Source organism: Epinephelus fuscoguttatus, linkage group LG5 (genome assembly GCF_011397635.1).
Source record: "Epinephelus fuscoguttatus linkage group LG5, E.fuscoguttatus.final_Chr_v1".
Taxonomy (NCBI): Eukaryota; Metazoa; Chordata; class Actinopteri; order Perciformes; family Serranidae; genus Epinephelus; species Epinephelus fuscoguttatus.
This window is the reverse complement of record NC_064756.1, coordinates 29,312,418-29,330,678: the sequence shown is the minus strand read 5'-3', so window position 1 is coordinate 29,330,678 and position 18,261 is coordinate 29,312,418. Positions and strand designations below refer to the sequence as shown.

The following is an 18,261-nucleotide window of genomic DNA, read 5'->3' as shown; positions in this document are numbered from 1 at the left end:
TATCAGATTACTAGAGCTGAAATATACAGACTTTAAATGTCTTAGCTGTGTGTAGCAGCTGTTGAGTTGTTCATCATTTTGATGCTTTTAAAATGGATTGAACAGACCAAACAATGTTCTAGTCTGTAGTGACTCAGTCTCAGCTCTTTTCAGTATTAAGTCACATGCATCCAGTAATGAGGTAGGACATTTTTATTCACCCTGCATTAATGTTTACATTACACTTTGTTTATTTTGCAATTACTGTACACATGTTCAATGTACTATTTTGTATTATTCCTAATTTCTGCACAAACTGATTTTATGTCCTGGTCAGTGGTTCCCAACCTAGGGGTCCTGACTCCCACTGCAAGTCACCAACGCATCATGGGGCAAGACAACAAAACAAAACAAACAAATGAACAAACAAAAACAGATACAGTAGGCCTATATCTCAGCATGTCATTAATTTCTGTGAAGAAAAATAAACCAAAGTTTAGATTATCATTTAGAATAAGATTTTAAGATTTTAACTTTAAAAGAAATCTTGTATCAACCTTGTTCGAGGGAGTCTGAGAAATAAACATTTTATAGCCAAGCACTGCTTCTCTTCTTATTGTGTTTATTGTGACAATAGAAAAACTTGAGAACTTGATTTACTTCTCGAAACAATGGCAACAAACAATAAAGAGTGCCAGCACAGCATTTGGGGGAATCAGGAGATAAAGGGAAATATTGCATTCCTTTTATTTTTATCATTTTTATCATTATCATCTTCATCATCATTGTTACTATTATTATTATTATTATTTAGAGAATATACTGTGAGGAGCAAACAGAAAATATGAGTTAATAAAGACCAGAATAAGAAGAGGACGCATGAATCTGAGCGGCACTCTCCATCTCCTCCAGCAGATGGCAGTAATGTAACACAAAGTGATGCCTGCTGCTCTTAAACCTCACAGAAGAAGAGGAAGAAGACATTCATTCTGGTTTTAGTTTTGTTAATAAAATTACAATAATGGACCGCCTGGCATCTTTTGGAAGTAAGTATCAGTAGTGTTATTGATACGTAACCGCTGGAGCGTTACATTAAACATGTCGCTCCTTTCTCAAGTAATCTGTGGTTAGCCGCATTAACTACACTGCAGCTAGCATTGCTATGCTAGCGTTAGCATGTAGCTATAGTTACATTTCTGCGTATTTGTCAGCCTTTGAAATATTATCTTGTTGCTGAATATCGTGTAGTTTCTTGTTGGATAACACCCAGATACGTTACGCGATAAAACCTAGATAAAACAAAGTTGAACATAATGTTAGTTGGCTTTTAGAGTAGCGTTAGCATAGCTAGCATTGGGGCTAGCGGTGGTTTGTTTACAGCCCAGCATGCAGCATTTTAACTGCAGGTTGCTTTGAAAGACCACTGTGTCAATAGCTTATCTAGTATGTAAACGACATCTAATGTTACCCTAATAATGTGTCTTGTCATTTGGATGAAGCTAACCATGAGTTTACTAACATGTCCATTTCAGATGATCCTTTTGATAAACCACCATGCAGAGGATGCTCATCTTATCTCACTGAGCCTTACATCAAGTGTGCAGAATGTGGACCATCACCTTTCTTACTCTGCCTCCAGGTGAGCACGTGACAGGTTTTCTACACAAAACAGATATATGAGCTCTTGATTATAGTCAGGTTAAAAGGAAATGTTTTTATTTCAGTGTTTCACCCGAGGATTTGAATACAAGAAGCACGAGAGTGATCACAAATATGAAATTATGGTAAGTAAAATATAAACTTGTCTCACACACACATACACCCAACACACACACACACACACACACACACACACACACACACCATTCATCACCACTCTTTACTGTTAATACAGACATCAGACTTCCCTGTGCTGGAGCCTGGGTGGACGGCACAGGAAGAGATGGCCCTGTTGGAGGCAGTCATGGACTGTGGCTTTGGAAACTGGTGAGTGTGAGCTTGTAAGCCAGTCTGTTGGTCAGATGGTTGTAAAAACTAAAATTATTGCCATCAAAGTGTTGATGGTGCCCCAATGATGGCCTGCTGGGGTTAAAATATATTTTCACTCAGCAATCCACTTGTTTGTTTGTCCCTTCTTCACTTTTTTCCACCAATTCTTCATGTAATTACTCTCCAATTTGCAGACACACTGTGGACATCTTTTGCATTGTTTTGAATGCAGACAGAATTTTTGAAGACTGATGTGCATATTACCGTTTTTCACAGTTGCATAAACTCAATAACTGAGCCTATGAATGAAACATGCCAAACTGTAACACTGTCTACAAAAAGGAAAGACACATTTACCAAAACTTTAAACACTATTTACCTGTTTCCAAACATGTTTCAATATTCAAAACTATTTCTGCAAAACCTTACACAAAAGCAGACAAAGAAGTTATTCACTGGACTGTGTATTCATTCAGTAAACACATGCTCTCAGTATAGTTAACTGAAGTTAGCACAACTTAAACACAAATACCAGACCTTTCTCCAGGTGCAGAACTGCACAGGTTTATAAAGAGGACTTCGAGGCATGTCCCAAGACAGTCCACAGGACACAATGATATGCAGAATGTAAACAGATATGCAATGCAGAATTTGCAAGACAACAGAAAGGAAAAGGAAGACAACAACAATAAAGACAAGCTGACAACTTTGTGCCTGGCTAGTTCATCATGCACTCATAGATAGAAGGATATTAGAGAAGCTGGACAGCCAGTGCAACCTAACCTAAACTGTTACACGGTTGCATCCATTGTCCATTCTTTCAGAAGGGAAAACAGGTCATTTGCTTCGTTGTTACTTTGATGCATGTAATGCTGTAGCACATGTAGACTGAATCTCTTCTCTCAATGTAGTTTTTACAACGATGATGGATGATGAAAAGGCAGAAATGTTTGGCTTCTGAGCAGGAGACTGCTCTGGTGAATATATGGATTACAGTAACAGTGATACAGTCCATTTGAGGGGAATTCAAACATGAATAGTTGAAGACCAGATAGTCTTGCAATGAATTGAAAGCATCAGTATTTCCACTGATGGTGGTAGCCTGTGGTAATGTGTCTGTGGAGTCTATCCAGAGTTGGATAAGGCACACAAGGGTATTATCCCACACTGTCTGGCAAGAGCAAAGATAATGTGTGATGTTTATGAGACATAATGGCCTGAGCCACACCTGTGGAGAGATGATGAGAATGCTGATGCTGAGTAATCTGTACGTTAGCTGCATTTGGAATTAAAGCGTCTGGAGTTCTGGTATTTTACTGTGCATGAGCTCTTCCTCACATGTTCTGTCAGTGTGACAATGCAAAGATCAGCAGCATACAGTGCTATTCCCTCTATCCACTGTAAGTGGTATACAGTATATCACAGTACTGTTTTGAATTTCTCTCACTGGGCTGTTCTTGAAAGGTTTATCTGGTTAGTCAGTGCAGTGATATTACAGAGTTCTCTGAAAACCTTCTGAACATTTTAGAAGTGTGATTAGTGTTTTTAATTGATCCCCACAGTGTGTAACAAACAGTCATGTAATTTGTGTTTTTGATAGGGTGTGTGTGCTGTGTGAGGCCAAAGATTGATTAAGATGTAAGGTTATTCTGTTAGGAGTGGACAGTTTTGTTCTGATGTTGAAGTTTTAAGTTTGTAAGTATGAGTGTGCAGTTATGGGAGTGTGTTTTGGGTTTTGAAATGAAGCCTTATTTCAAGCAATATGTCTTTGCAATGGAGAAAAAAAGTATTTGTTACAAGTATTGTTGATAAGAAACATAATTGAAATATTTAATCATATCAAAACAACTACTTGTATGACATTACGTGACTTGATGAACGGCTGCTGTTTGCTGACACAAGATGTTTAATTTTTACCCTATAGCCCTTAATGTGGGTTTTTAAAAACCTAGTTATTGTGCTGCTCCTGGCTGAAAATTAATTACTGATTATGTTTTGGGAAATGAAGATATTGGAAATTAATAAATTTGTTAAAACTGGCCCAACTGGTTGAAGTTTATCACGATTTATGATTAAGTCTGTGCTTTTTTTTTTTATCATGAAATTGGTCTTTGAACAAAAGCCATTTAAGTGCTGTGAGTCAGCAGAGCGAAACATGCTTTTCATTAAAACAAGGATTTAGTGGCTTAATTTCTTGTAATCTTGAGTTAAAGGCCTTTCCAATTACTAATTTGAGGACTGAAGCATGTTAATTTAAACTGTGCTGTACTACTTGATAGTATAAACTTGGCAAACTTTCTTTGAGGTGTCATTGTACACTAAGAATTTTTATTTGTACAATTTTTCTCCCGCAGGCAGGATGTGGCATATCAGATGCGCACTAAAACCAAAGAGGAATGCGAGAGCCACTATATGAAGAATTTCATCAATAACCCGCTCTTCTCCTCCACCTTGCTCAGCCTCCGCAAAACAAAAGACTCTCGCTTTGCAGAGGGCGCCATTCCTTTCAAACGTCAGTATCCACATTATCTGCCTTCTTCATTTTGTTTTTACTAATGTGACACGAAGAATAAGACACAACGGAATCAGTGAAGTTATTCCGTACTCACATCTCCACTCATGTTCAGCAAGAGACATTTGATATTAGTTGGTTTAGTTATGTGTTGCCACCTCCCATCTATGGGCCTGTCTGCTTAAATATTAAACAGTATTCATATAAAGTTTTGCCACTGACCAGTTGGACAGAAGCAGCTGGTGCGTCAGGAACTTTTCGCAGTTTCCAGAGAGCTTTAGGTCTCCATCTGTCGCAGCGTTTGAGACCTTGACAAACATTTCGCTGTCATGCTCACGCAGCAGTTGGCAAACTTGAGGCAGAGCAAGGATTTTTTTTACATTTCTGATATTTCTTAATGACTGCTGAAAGACCTTTGCAGGTGGCTCGTTTTTTGTTTTTAAGCACAACACAAAGAATATGCTCAACTTTCAGTGTGCATATACTGTATCTCTCTGATATTACAGCCAGCGATGATCCTCCTCGGCCCACATTTGACTCGGTTCTGTCTCGAGATATGGCTGGATACATGCCTGCCAGAGCAGACTTCATGGAGGTGAGGAGATACATGTGTCCTGCAGTTTATCATCTGTGTGCCAATATAGCCTGTCAACATAAATAAACAAACGAAATGTCCGCAAACTACGTGTCTAATTAATAAATGTTACTGAAGCAGTGAGTCATGAGGTCATGTGAATAAAATCAAACTTGAATCAAACTTTTTTGCTGTCCTGCTAGGAGTTCGACAACTATGCAGAATGGGATTTGAAGGACATCGACTTTGTGGATGATGATTCAGACATTCTTCGTGGTGAGTAGAATTGTAATAGACTTTTTTTTTAATTGTTTTTCATTGATAAAATGGAACATAGCAGTGTGAACTTCAACATTTACTTATGTGTATTGTTCTATTTCAGCACTCAAGCTTTCAGTTGTCGATATATATCATTCAAGACTAAAGGAGAGACAACGGAGGAAAAAGTAGGTCCTTCTTTCCCCATTAAATGAGTAATAAAAGGTGTTGATGTATTTGGCATCATGTAATGACCCCTGTCTGTCAGTAGATGGCACTATAAGCTTCTGTAGTGACCTTTTAGAGCCTTATTTCCCTCAGATACTTGTTATGCTCTCAGGCTGAATAAATGCATTTCATACTAAATTAAAAATAACAAGGCAAACAATTTTAAAACCTCTCTCTGTATCTTCCTAAATATTAATGAATTCAAATTCGAATGCTAATATATTTCTAATTTCTAATCAAAACTGCATTATTATTTTGTTATAAGCACTCTAAAGACACAAGTCCTAGGAGACTAGGGTTGTTTCAGAGTCAGCAGAGTGATTATAATTGCATATTCAAGCCTTTTTTCAGGCTCTCATTACAGACCACAGGGAGTCATTCAGGTGCCACTTACAAGCTGCGGGAACCTCTATTCAAGCTTCGAATATTTTTGGAAATGTGGAAAATGTGTCTGTCTCCTGGTGAACGTTCTTCATATCACACTGTGACATTGCATTGTGACCTGGTTTCAGGTCATCATCCTCACTATAGGAGAGTTTGGAAAATGTTTTAAAGCCTATAGAATATGTATGTTGGAGAATTTTTGCATTTAGATTTCACACAAAAAATGTCTGGCTATAAGACATTTCAAGTTTAAAGGCATACTGTGCAGGATTTTCTAAAATCTCATACAAAAGTAATTTCTCTCAGTCATCACTTATGACCTACTAGAAGTGTGTGGCAGTGTATTTATCTGCAAAGACTCTGCCCTCTGCCTGTATTTTCTTTCTTTCTTTCTTTCTTTCTTTCTTCTTATTTAACTTATTTACTCGGACACTCCTGGGCAAGACGTGCAGGTGAGGTCAGGACTTAATAGAAAGGTAGCGACAAGGTGCTAGGTTGTAAGCAGCATGCATCCAAGAGGAAGCTATGAAAATCACGGACACAGCCCAAAAAAAACACAAATATAGGGAGGTGAAACGCCAAGTAGACAAAGCTCTTTCCAAAATGAGAGTATATGTGGGGCTTAAGCTTTCACTGGCAATACATTTACAAGCGGTAACAGACAATTCCTGCATAGTGTATCTTTAAAGTTCAGATCATCAAAACAAAAATAGTCCGAAAACTTCTAGATCATCAGCTAAATGTCCATCCCATATATGTCAATGATGGTAGACTAAATAATAGAACCCCTGTGAGTAAAACGCATTCCAAATCAACATCTCTCTCAAAAACTGAACATTATAGCCTTCATTAGGAGAGGATCATACTGAGGGACAGTTGTATTAGATTGCAATAGTTTTGGCTAAGTGTACCTACTACAGTTTACTTAGTTAGCATAGTTTTGGACTGTTGGTCAAACAAAAAAAGCAGTTTGAAGAGGAGACATGAAAATAATGGGTAGTTGCTACGCTATTTGCCTCGTTTATTTTCTAGAAAATAAATTGTTGTCATGTGGTACTCCTCCTAGAGAATCTCCTCCACCTTCAGACTGTGAGCTGTCATACGTAGACATCCACATCTAGTCAGTGCTGTAATAAATCCATCACTAAATCAACTTAATGAGTTTGTGTTCTCCGAGCATGTTGGAATGGCATTTCAGGCTGGGTAGGCATGTGTCACTGTTTCCTAGTCCCCTCCTCTTTCTGTAATCCACAGTGTATCTCTTATACCTTGTAGCTTGTCTGTGAGGCTTCCAAACTATTTACACAGGCCAAGACCCTGAACGCTGACCCTGAACTTAGAGTGCACTTTGAAAAGAAGCCCACTACAAAACCTTTGAAGCAATTTGACTTTGGTTCCAAACCCAGTAATTGCACAATATTTACCAAGCTGCAGGGTACATGACATACATACATATATATATATATATATATATATATATATATATATATGTGTATATATGTATGTATATGTATATGTTGGGTTTTAAATGCCATGATGATGTTATAGACTGTAGCAGCTGAGATAATTGCATATGGGTTAATGCCAGGTTTCATTTTGCAGAGACATGGCAATCAGAATATTAATTTGCATATTAATAAATCTTCACTTCTTCCAGGGTAATCCGAGACCACGGACTGATCAACCTGCGCAAATTCCAGAGTGAGTCCCCTCATGAAACTTACACGGGCTCGGCTGCGACAGCATTCATAGCAAATCAGGGAGGCATCTGATATCTAGCAGCCAAATCAATGCTGAGCGTTTCTATGGGCGCATGCAAACAACTCCGATGTAATAACCACCGTTAACCTCTGTGGCCCCTCGGGTAGCTGAAGTGTGGCAACTGACGGGGCTCGTATTTACGATCAAGGCTGGGAATAGTCTGTGTGCCGGAGTGTGCCATAGCATAATTGCTTCGCTGTGAATAGATCCTGGTGTGATGAGCACTGCTGCCATAATGACTGAAATGCTCGGGGGCTTCGTTTATTGATCCACCTGTCACAGGTTGGATTTCAACGAGCTCTGTAATGTAATTCGTTGCATCTCTTGGGTTTTTGCGTTAGAGGTCAGACAAACGGCAATGGGGCTATCTTTAAAAAAAAAAAAAACACACACACTACGTCCGACCACCCAGCCCATCGTTATATGTCCACGTGTTGTGTGAAATTGGCTGTGGTTTGGGAGTTGAAGAGTTCTCCCCTCATGTTTTATTTATGTATCCTCCAGCCTCCAGTTAGCCCTCCTACCTTTTTCCCTCCATTCTCTTATCTCCCCAGTCTTTCAAGACAAAAGGGAACTCAGTAACTGTAGAGCTGCAGACTGGTTGTCATGGAGACTGTCAAAGACTGTTTCTGCAGTGTGTGTGTGTGTGTGTGTGTGTGTGTGTGTATGTATGTATGTTCATGTGTGTGTCACACGCAATAATGGAGGCAGTATCTCAGCCTGCGAGGCTCACAGTATCATGTCTCGGTGAGTGCTGGAGGCAGATTGACCAGCATTGTTGTTTTAGGGCAGCAGTCTGTCTGAAGTCCTGTAAGGGCTTGTTACATTAAACAAATCCGGCCTGTGTTGTTTTGTTTGCAGCCAGTGTTTGTGTGCAACCACACAAACGTCCAGTGTTGATGTCTCCTTAGAGACGACATTGTTCTGTGCGTCCACAGTTTTGTTTAAGAGCATGATTTCATGTGTTTGGCCTGACACGGCAGCTGCTCATTAGCGCTCACATGCAGGAGCCTGATGAAGGAACTTGACCGACACACACAACCGCTCCTCTCGCACCCACACGACAGCTTTCCTCCCTGGCTTTGACACTTGTCTGTTACTCAGCAACACGGGCGCTGCTTTGAGATGAACACAACAAGCTCTTCAGAGTGTGTATGCTTGTAGAGTGAGTTAAGTGGTGGTGAATACGAGTCTGCGGAGTGAATCTCGGGAGGGGGGGTGTTGCTTTTTGATGCAGAAATGTTGCTCTATCTGATGTTTTATCACATTTTCCATGTGCTTTTCAAACAGGCTCTGAATTAGTAAAAGATGCAAAAAACAAAACTAAATTTAGAACACTTGGCTCTGATTAACACTTACTAAAATGTCTGCAATTTGCAGCGAAACTAGAATCTCTGGGCTCTTTTTGGATGTTGTATAACTTGTAAAATACCAATAATTAGAAGCCAGGGTAAACCATTACCATTCAGTACCAGTGTTCAGTAATTGTTAGACAGAGATCTGATTTTTAGGATTATTTACCAAGTACAGTAAACCAGGGCTATTCAGTTACAAATTCAATCAGGCCAGATTTTAAAACCAGGATATGTAGATGAGTCAGACATTTTCAGCAGCCTGTTCAAAGCCTTTTTTAGCTTTTGGTAATGACTCATTTTAAACAAATGCAAATAAATGTAAAAAAAAAAAAAAAAAATAGCAATGTTTATTATTTCACTTTTGAAATAAATGTATGTTTTTGGTCACATATCTGACCCTGGTACACCGCAAAGCGCAGAAACAGAAAAAAAAGAGCTATCAGTGCAAGTTGCATTGACAGTGATCAACAGCGCACTATCTCTACCAGTATCTCCTTACCTCTCTGTCCTACACACACACACACACACACACACACACACACACATGCACACACACCTCACCTCATGACCATAGACTGTAAAAATATTGGACATAGCTACCGTTACATCAACTATTGGTTTGCGGACTCCTGTTTTGAAGCCTTGTGTTTGGCATTTCAGCCGTCGCCATCTTGGTTCTTTGGAACCAGACATGCAAATATTTGGGTGAGAGGTTGGAGCTGTTGAGGAGCGAAGGGCGGATCTGACTGAGAGGTCGAGGACACTATTAGGGGACAGCCTGTAACTGGAAGAGGCTCGCTGTTAATTAAGAGTAACCTTGAGCCTTGATTAAATGTAACATTAGTATTATATGAAAATTCACCCCACGTGCAGTTGTCATGAAGGGGGAAATTAGCTATAGTAACCAAAACCTTTTTACATCAGGCTGTAAAGTTGGGGGTCTATGAGGACTGACTGGCCTCTGGAGCCAGCCTCATGTGGCTGTTCAAAGAACTACAGTTTTGGCACTTCTGTGTTGGCTTCAGTTTTCATTCGCAGAGGTTGCTGCTTGCTCATGATGTTTTCCACTGAGGTCAAAGAAAAGTGTTTAGGAAAAGACATATGATGAATTTTTTTGATGATCTGACTGCAGCCAAGAATGTTTTGAAAAACATTTAAGTGTGGCTGGACCGCATCACATGATAAAATGTTGATTTGTTTAAGCTATGATTGGCAGTGTTGCTCTACTGATCTGTAGCATGCTGCCCAATCGGTACTGCTCGTGTGTAACTCAATATTGACAAGACGGAGGCAAGATGGCTCACTTGTTTTCTACTTCAGATACTATATATAGAGTACATGTATAGTCACATCGATATATCAGATTTATGTAGGCTCAGCCACCCTGAGGTTGCTTCTGGGCCCGATGTGACCCACAGGCTCCCAATTAAATAGGCCTGACGTGTTTACAGAAAAAAAGGAATTATGAGAAAATAAGAATCTTTAGCCTAGAAATTAAGTGTGTAATAGAAAAAAATGTATGTGTTTGTTCTGTATGTTCTTAATATATATAGATAAACAGGATCTGGGCCTGGTTGGTTGCTTAGCATCAGCATGTTAGCATGTTGACATTTGGCTCAAAGCACAGCTTGGCTTAAGTACAGCCTTTCAGAGACGCTAGCAAACAATCTTGTGTTAAACACTGCAAAAACAATATACACAACTGAGTTTATAGAGGGAGTAAGGTTCTATTTAATTTGTCAAATGTACAGTCAGTGCATAGTGTGCCAAGATACCAGGAGTAAAATAAAACGTACAGGTCTATACATTACGTTCTGGAACTCCCAGACTGCAGCCTCAGGAGATCGTAAAGTAGTGCACAGAATGACTGTGAAAACAGATACTAGAAATATTTACATGAATATAAATCCAGTGTTGATTCAGAGCTGCTGGTGAAGTAGACAGTGCACTTTGTGGGAAATCAGGTAAACAGACAGAAACTAAATTACTGCCCTTCTTCCTCAAATGCAATAAAAATCACATCAACTATTGATGTGTAAAAGTATCTAAGGGGGTGGATTTTTCTTTCATATTTCTGTGTTATATTTGTTTGTATCTGCTGCCCACTCACTTCTCTCCTCTCCTCTCTCTCTCTCTGTCAGTGCTGGAGCGATGCTACCCAAAGGAGGTGCAGGAGCTTTATGACGTCATGAGACGATTTGCCAGAGTGGTTGGACCGATTGAACATGACAAATTCATCGAAAGTCATGCACGTTAGTATCTGGCTGAGTACACATGGATAGGCTCTGAGAGTCAGTCACACAAACACGGAGAATTAATTTAACCAGTTCCTGCCAGAGTGCCTGGACATAACTGGATGACTGTGGTTTCAGACAAAGTTATTTTTTATTTATTCTTTTAGGAGATTGTGTGTTTACGAATGGTTGTGTACAAATGGGGCAGCTATCTGAAATTCATTTTTATAAAAGATATTCTCTCATTTTGAGTTTTGATGATTTTGAGAAGCACAGCTCTGTGTTATTACTTTACTCATTTCTTTGGGTTTTTTCCTAAAAGTAAAGGTTCCCCATTCTGGGAAATTCACTCATTTGTATTCTGGTGGAGTTAGATGAGAAGATTGAAACCACTCTTATGCTGCTTTCAAATATTTGCTGACACCTTCAGAAATGACAGAGGCCATGGAAGTTCACTTTTTTATGGATGGTAAATTGATATATTGTAATTTCAGTCATATAGAGTTTTTCCTCCGTGTTCTATATGTCTGAGGAAAATGTTTATTTACCAACAGCCTCATCTTTTTCTTCTGTTATCATGTCTTTGCATTTCTTGCATTAACCTCCTGAGACCCGCACTTTTGTTTGGCATGCATTTTTAATTTCTCCTTGCTATTTGGGATCAATAGGACTCGATAAGTATAATAAACTAAGCATTGTCAACAAAAATTAAGTCCCAATGACCTTAAACAAGATGATATTAAAGTCCCAATGTCTTCAAATGAGTACTTCCTAATTAACAGTGTATTGCCATATCAAACCACTAACATTATTAATCATAAATAAACAAGTTTCAGCTATAAAATGTAATCAGGTTTTAGACCTTGTCCACTTTTGTGTCGGGATCTGTTGCAGACTAACTCCAGAGATGGCTGTCATCTTGTTTTTACATGGATTAGTGTGTCGTGGTCTTACTACCACTTGATGGCACAAAAAAGTGTCCAAGAATGAGGACAACAGGCCTAAGTTAAGTAGAATGAAGTATCAAGTCAAGTAAACTCAAAATGTGATGTCCTCATTTGAGGACATGAGGCCTCAGGAGGTTAAAACAGCTTGCTAAATTGTTAGCCTCAGTGGATTCTAGACCCTGACAGCAGCCTCCATGTTGCTGTTGCCAATCAGTGCTGTTCTTATGACATTACCACATGAACGGCAAGTAAGTACGGCAAGCTCATGAGTTCCTTTTGAAGACAGCATTTTATCCTGAGAGTGGTTTCAATCATCTCATCTAACTCTCCAACAGGAAGCAGATAGTCATGTTTCCCATAATGTCAATATATTCCTTTAAATTTACCTATATCGGTCAACAACATACACACTGTGTAAACCAACGTACACACGTATAAACAGACATCGATGGCTTGAAATTTGCATCTTCTTTTGAGACTAAGGGGTGCCAAATGCTTATTCATTGTGTTGAGACTGGTGAGACTGCTGTGGCAGTGAGAGACAGAGTTCAGGTTGACATCTTTGTAACCATTTGTTGAGATTTGCCTTCATCTCCTTGTCTTTGCAGTGGAGTTTGAGCTGAGGAGAGAGATCCGCAGGCTGCAGGAGTACAGAAAAGCAGGGATCAAGTCTTTCTGCAGTGAGTCTGGTTTGACCTTTTCACTCCTCTGTTTAACACAACTCCATTTTAAAAGTTGCATGCCTAAGCAGGGAGGATGTATTTATATTCAGATTTGAGCTGAAGTCTTTATTCTGCGTTTGGCTTTAGACCGGTTTAATTATTGTTATGTGCAGCAGCACATTGTATCAGGTCTTTGGATCATTTTTGGGAATTATAATGTTTGGCTAATTTGTTGATGCATGGCACTCAGAGGTACTGAATATTTTCTTTAGTTGCTGTATCAGCTACTGTTGGAATGATATCAGGGAGCTGCTGCCAGAATAATTAAAAGACTTGAATATTCCCTTTTACATAATGAATTATTTCAGTAAATTAAGCCTTATTAATTCATTCAAAACAAAGTTGTCTCACCTGGACGCTGCCCATCATCACTTTCAGAATATTAGTCACGACTCTGAACCCATGTGACACAACATACTTTTAAAAAAATCCTTTTCCATGATGTCTCCGCTGACCTCTCTGTGTAACCACCTCTCAGGTGCCAAGGTGTACGAGCGGGTGAAGCGGATGCGGGAGGAGGAGCGGAGGAAGCGGACCATGTTGTGTGACGTGCTGCAGTACATCCAGGATGGCAGAGCCTGCCAGCAGTGGCTCAGCAAACAGGCTGCAATGTGAGACCTCCTGCTTGTTATCCGGGGTGTAATAGAAGGGCTGGTGGAGTCGTGCTCCCTTGAGACACTGACCTCCCTCACTGCACTCAGCACCAGCCGTGCTGAGACCAACAGAGCAGACGTTTATGTTACTGTGCATCCCACTTCAACTCCAGTCTCCTTGGTATTTTTAGTCTTTTTAATGTGCCGCTGCTCTTGGTTTTTTTTTTTTTTTAATTTTTTTTTTTTTTTTTCATCCAAGGCAATTTCTCTGGGTGGTATCCAAGCTCCTCTAATTATTCCACCTTTTAAAAAATCTTGAATGCAGTGATTCATCTTTTTTGGATGACGATCCTAGAGTGAGAATAGTGAACAAAGCCCAGAAATGCTGTGTGTAAGTGGGACGTGTGTGTATATAAATAAGCTTGTAGAGTCGCTAACACTTTTCTTTCTGATTACAGAGATGCTGGCATCACTCCAGCTGTCACAACAATCACGGTGTCAGGTACGAGGCTTCTCTCCACCTTTCCCTCTGTACTCGCTCCTCTCTGTAGTTCTGGCATGGCCCCAGGCACAGTCACATTAATGCAGATGCTCCTCCATAAATACACTCGAAAAATAGGCCCCTACATGCATATTTATCTTGCTGTTTTTCCCTTTCAAATTAGTTGCCGTTCTTTAACCTCCAGAGCACAAATGGGACGCACACTCCCACACGGCTATATTTACACAGTTTGCACACCGTAAATATTTGTTCCCCTGTCTCCTCCAAGCAAAGGAATTAACTGCATGTTGTCAGCCTGCTTGTTACAAAGTGGGTGAGAAAACGCCATTTGTCCCCGTTTTCACCATAACGGCTGTATTGCTCACTAATTTAGCAATGATTGTTAATTGTTTGTTTTAGTCACAGTTCCACCATTGATCTGTAACATGCAGTCACACACTATCCCGCGTTTCTTTCTGTTTTGATTCATGTTTGGTTGCAGGTATGTTTAGGTTTTGTTTGTTTGGACGTCAGTGTGTGGCTGTGTGCACATGATTTTAAGCCAGTATACGTTGCATGACTCTGAGTTGAGTTTGTTCAGTTGTTCCGAGTTAACAGTAGCCGTGGCCGGAGGCATTATGTTTTAAGGTTGTCCGTCTGCATGTCTGTCCCATTCTCATGAACACGATACCTCAAGAACACCTTGAGGGAATTTCTTCAAATTTGACACAAACGTCCACTTTGAGTCAAGGATGTTTAGAGTTTGATGGTCAGAGGTCAAAGGTCAAGGTCACTGTGACCTCACAAAACATGTTTACAGCCATAAAACAAGAAATTGTTGCGCTGATTTTGACGACATTTCACACAAATGTCTAAATGGATAAAATGTCTAAGTGATGACATTTTATATCCAAAAGGTCAAAGGTCAGCTTCACTGTGACATCATAATATTTTTCATTAAACACTTTTCTGGCTATTATTCAGCATCATAACTCAGGAACAGAAGGGGAGGCATTTGTTTAGACATTGAATTGGTGACACTCGTCTTGCGTGTCAACCTGGAAACTGCTGATTGTTTAGATCATCTGTTTTGCTGGGGGGAAGATGTGTGTGAAGCAGCCATGTTTTCACAGACATAAAGTAAAGTAACTGCAACTTGACCGGTTCGTGGAGGCATACTATCACAAGGCATGTTATGATTAAAACATGTTTTGTTATACCATCTGCATCTGCCTCCTACCACCTTCCTTCACCCTTTGGTCAGGCTTCCCTTTACTGCTGTTTTCTTATTTGTAGTGCAGACAGACGCTGGGGTGCTGGACATGTGTTTAACTGTTGTTTCATTTCTTCTCCACAGCAACAGGTAGGCGAAGCGCCCCTCCTCTCAACCTGACTGGGCTGCCAGGGACGGAGAAACTTAACGAGCGGGAGAAAGAGGTGAAGAAGCTCTCTTTTATCTGTCCCCCCCCAAAAAAACCTCAGTATGCTTCAAATGAAATAAGTTGTGTTGAGCTGTTGCAAAAGCAGAACACTTTATACCCTCTATACTTTAAGGGAGGATCATGCAAATAGTAGGCGGAGACAGGTCGACAGTTTATTATGTATTGCACAGGTTTTATTAAGGTCACAGTCAGTTAAGGACAGAAAACTCTCGCCTCTTAAAAGCAGGTGTAAAAATAGAGCAGCTGAGATTGTGTCAGGTATCCAACATGACTAGCAGTCTGCAGCCTTGCTATGGTGCTTTGAGCTAAATGCTAACATCGCTATGCTGACATGCTCACAGTCACAAAGTTAACATGCTGATATGTAGCAGGTATGATTTTTACCATGCTCACCATCTAAGTTTAGCATGTTAGCCTTTCTAATTAGCAGGTATGACCAAAGTATGGGACATATTAAGATTTTGATCCGATAATGGCACCGAATTAAAAAGTCAGAGGATCACAGTTGGTAGGTTTCTTTCTCTGGGGACTATGAATATCAATAAAAAAATTCCATTAATGTTTTTAAATGTTTCTTACTAACCCTTGTATTTCTTTTGTGCTTGCAGTTATGCCAGGTGGTGCGGCTGGTGCCAGGAGCCTACCTGGAATACAAGCAGGCCTTGCTGAATGAGTGCAGACGGCAGGGCGGGCTGCGGCTGGCACAGGCCCGTGCGCTGATCAAGATCGACGTCAACAAGACGCGCAAAATCTATGATTTCCTCATCAAGGAGGGCTACATCACTAAGGCCTAGGAGCATTTGATTTGACCACAGAAGAGATTGACTTGTGGTCAGTGGTTCTTTTTTTCCCCCTTATCTTGTAACATCGTAAGCCTGTGTTTCGTAATAGGTTCAGTTTGTTGCTGCTCCTTTGAAATTTTGTAACATTTGGACGGTCTGTTTGTGTTATTGAGTTTGACATGTATTAAAATGGTTTGTTTAATTCTCTGTCAGAAGAACAGGTGCTCAAACTGAAATGAGGATGTATTTATTTCTCCTGTTATAAAATGTTTATGAAAAAAATTTTTTATGTGTATGTTGATATTTTATCTTGATCTGAATTAGCCCTACTGTTATGAAAATGTTTGGTAACCCTTTATCTTACAGGTCCTGTAGTTTAGTTGTAGTTAATTGATATGTATTGTAAATTCCTAAGACATTTTTAAGGGGGAAAACACACTGTAATTTTGCACTAATTATAAGACAAACAGAGACTGTGTTGTCATTCATCAATTCCAGTCAAATAGTAGTCTAACTGGAGAGTCTGTTAGTCAGTGCTAAACTGAACAAGCAAAAATCTGAAATATGTCTTCAGGCATACAATCCAATATATATGGAGAATAAAGATTCAAATTATAAATTAAAGGTGAAGTATGTAAGATTTAGGGGGATTTAGTGAAGACTAGCAGTGAACTGCAGATAGAGTTCCTTCAGTGTTTATTGTTCAGGATGTTTTTACTGTTAACTGAATCACCTGCAGACGTGGCTTCCTCTCACAAACAAACAGACCAGAAGATTAAAACTGGTAGAGCAGTTTCATGTTATAAATCAATGTAACTCCTACGCTGTTTAGCATGTTGGTGCAGGTGACTCATCCACCACCTGCTAATGTGTGCTCACTTCTTTTGTCACGTAACTTAAGATCCAGATGTTGAGGAGATTTTCAACAAACAGACCCAGTGTGACTCAGTTACTGCTTGTTGCAGAGGGGCCTCTAACTATGGGGCGGAGGTGAAAGCTCTAATGGCCCTGTCTAGAGCCAATGTTTGGTTTGTCCATTCTGAGCTACTGTAGAAACATGGCAGTTCAATGTGGCAATCACTGTAGACGAACTTAACAAATCATGCTTACTTACTTTAGTTTAAATTGAGCAGTTCTTTCAAGACAATTTCTATTGGAATCACAAATTGGTCTTAAACTTTACTAATTACATTTTAATAACCAAAGCGCCCTTCTCTGTATTTTCCCCATAATTGGTGACAAAACAAATCGTTCTTTTAAGAAACTTCCAAGGAAATGATTAGGAAATTACAGACATGCAAAATTGTGTGTTATCAAATGTTAGACGGCAGACTTGGTTTACAAAACCGCACACATTATCTCAACAATGCTGATATGAACAAGCATGACACCAGACAAACAGCTTCAATATATTGATCATCTGTTGCTCTTTCAGCAGCTTTAAAATACACTAACAAGATGTATAAAGTAAATGATCATGGATTCCCATTTATGAATGAGCACTACATGTTTGCAGATGATAGATCTGGAGGTCTGAGTGTAGATTCATGAGATTCAGTGTTGAGCTGATTGTTTTGTCAGCATTTTTGAATGATGCTCCACAGTGACACAGACAGTTAGTAGCATCAGTGAATCGATCCTTTCTGTCTCCATCTGTGGACGTGTTTGCCCGGTGTGACGTGGGAGAACTGTGATGAATCTAACACCTGCAGGAGGCCACCAGCCTCCGACAGGCTTATCTGAGCAGAGAGCAGCCGCCACATCAACCTCAGCTAACGGCCTGATTATAACAGCAGATTCAACCTTTGATGATAAGGGCGAGACGACCGTGGAGGAGCGTCTGGGCTGAAATACTGAAATGCAGGGATTGGATCTGGATTTAAGAGAATGTGAAGGAGAAGAAATTCTGATTTTTTTTTTTTTTTTCTCACACACCTCCATGTGTCTTATCAAATCAAGGCTGCACAACAAACGAGAAGCAGCAGAGTTAAATTACTCCTTTCACTTCTGCTCATTTCAC

The 18,261-nt window shown here is 39.8% G+C and overlaps 1 protein-coding gene across 1 annotated transcript; it reads left to right on the top strand.

Annotated features, from left to right (window-relative positions):
• The first annotated feature begins 905 nt into the window (after nt 1-905).
• Nucleotides 906-16,699, top strand: tada2a (transcriptional adaptor 2A). Its single transcript, XM_049575716.1, has 15 exons — nt 906-1,025; nt 1,512-1,618; nt 1,704-1,763; nt 1,874-1,965; nt 4,323-4,480; nt 4,987-5,075; nt 5,258-5,330; nt 5,437-5,500; nt 7,582-7,625; nt 11,182-11,292; nt 12,830-12,901; nt 13,422-13,554; nt 13,995-14,038; nt 15,375-15,454; nt 16,068-16,699. Exons 1-15 carry the CDS (start codon nt 1,001-1,003, stop codon nt 16,251-16,253), a joined length of 1,338 nt encoding a protein of 445 aa, XP_049431673.1. The 5' UTR covers nt 906-1,000; the 3' UTR covers nt 16,254-16,699.
• Nucleotides 16,700-18,261: the final 1,562 nt, after the last annotated feature.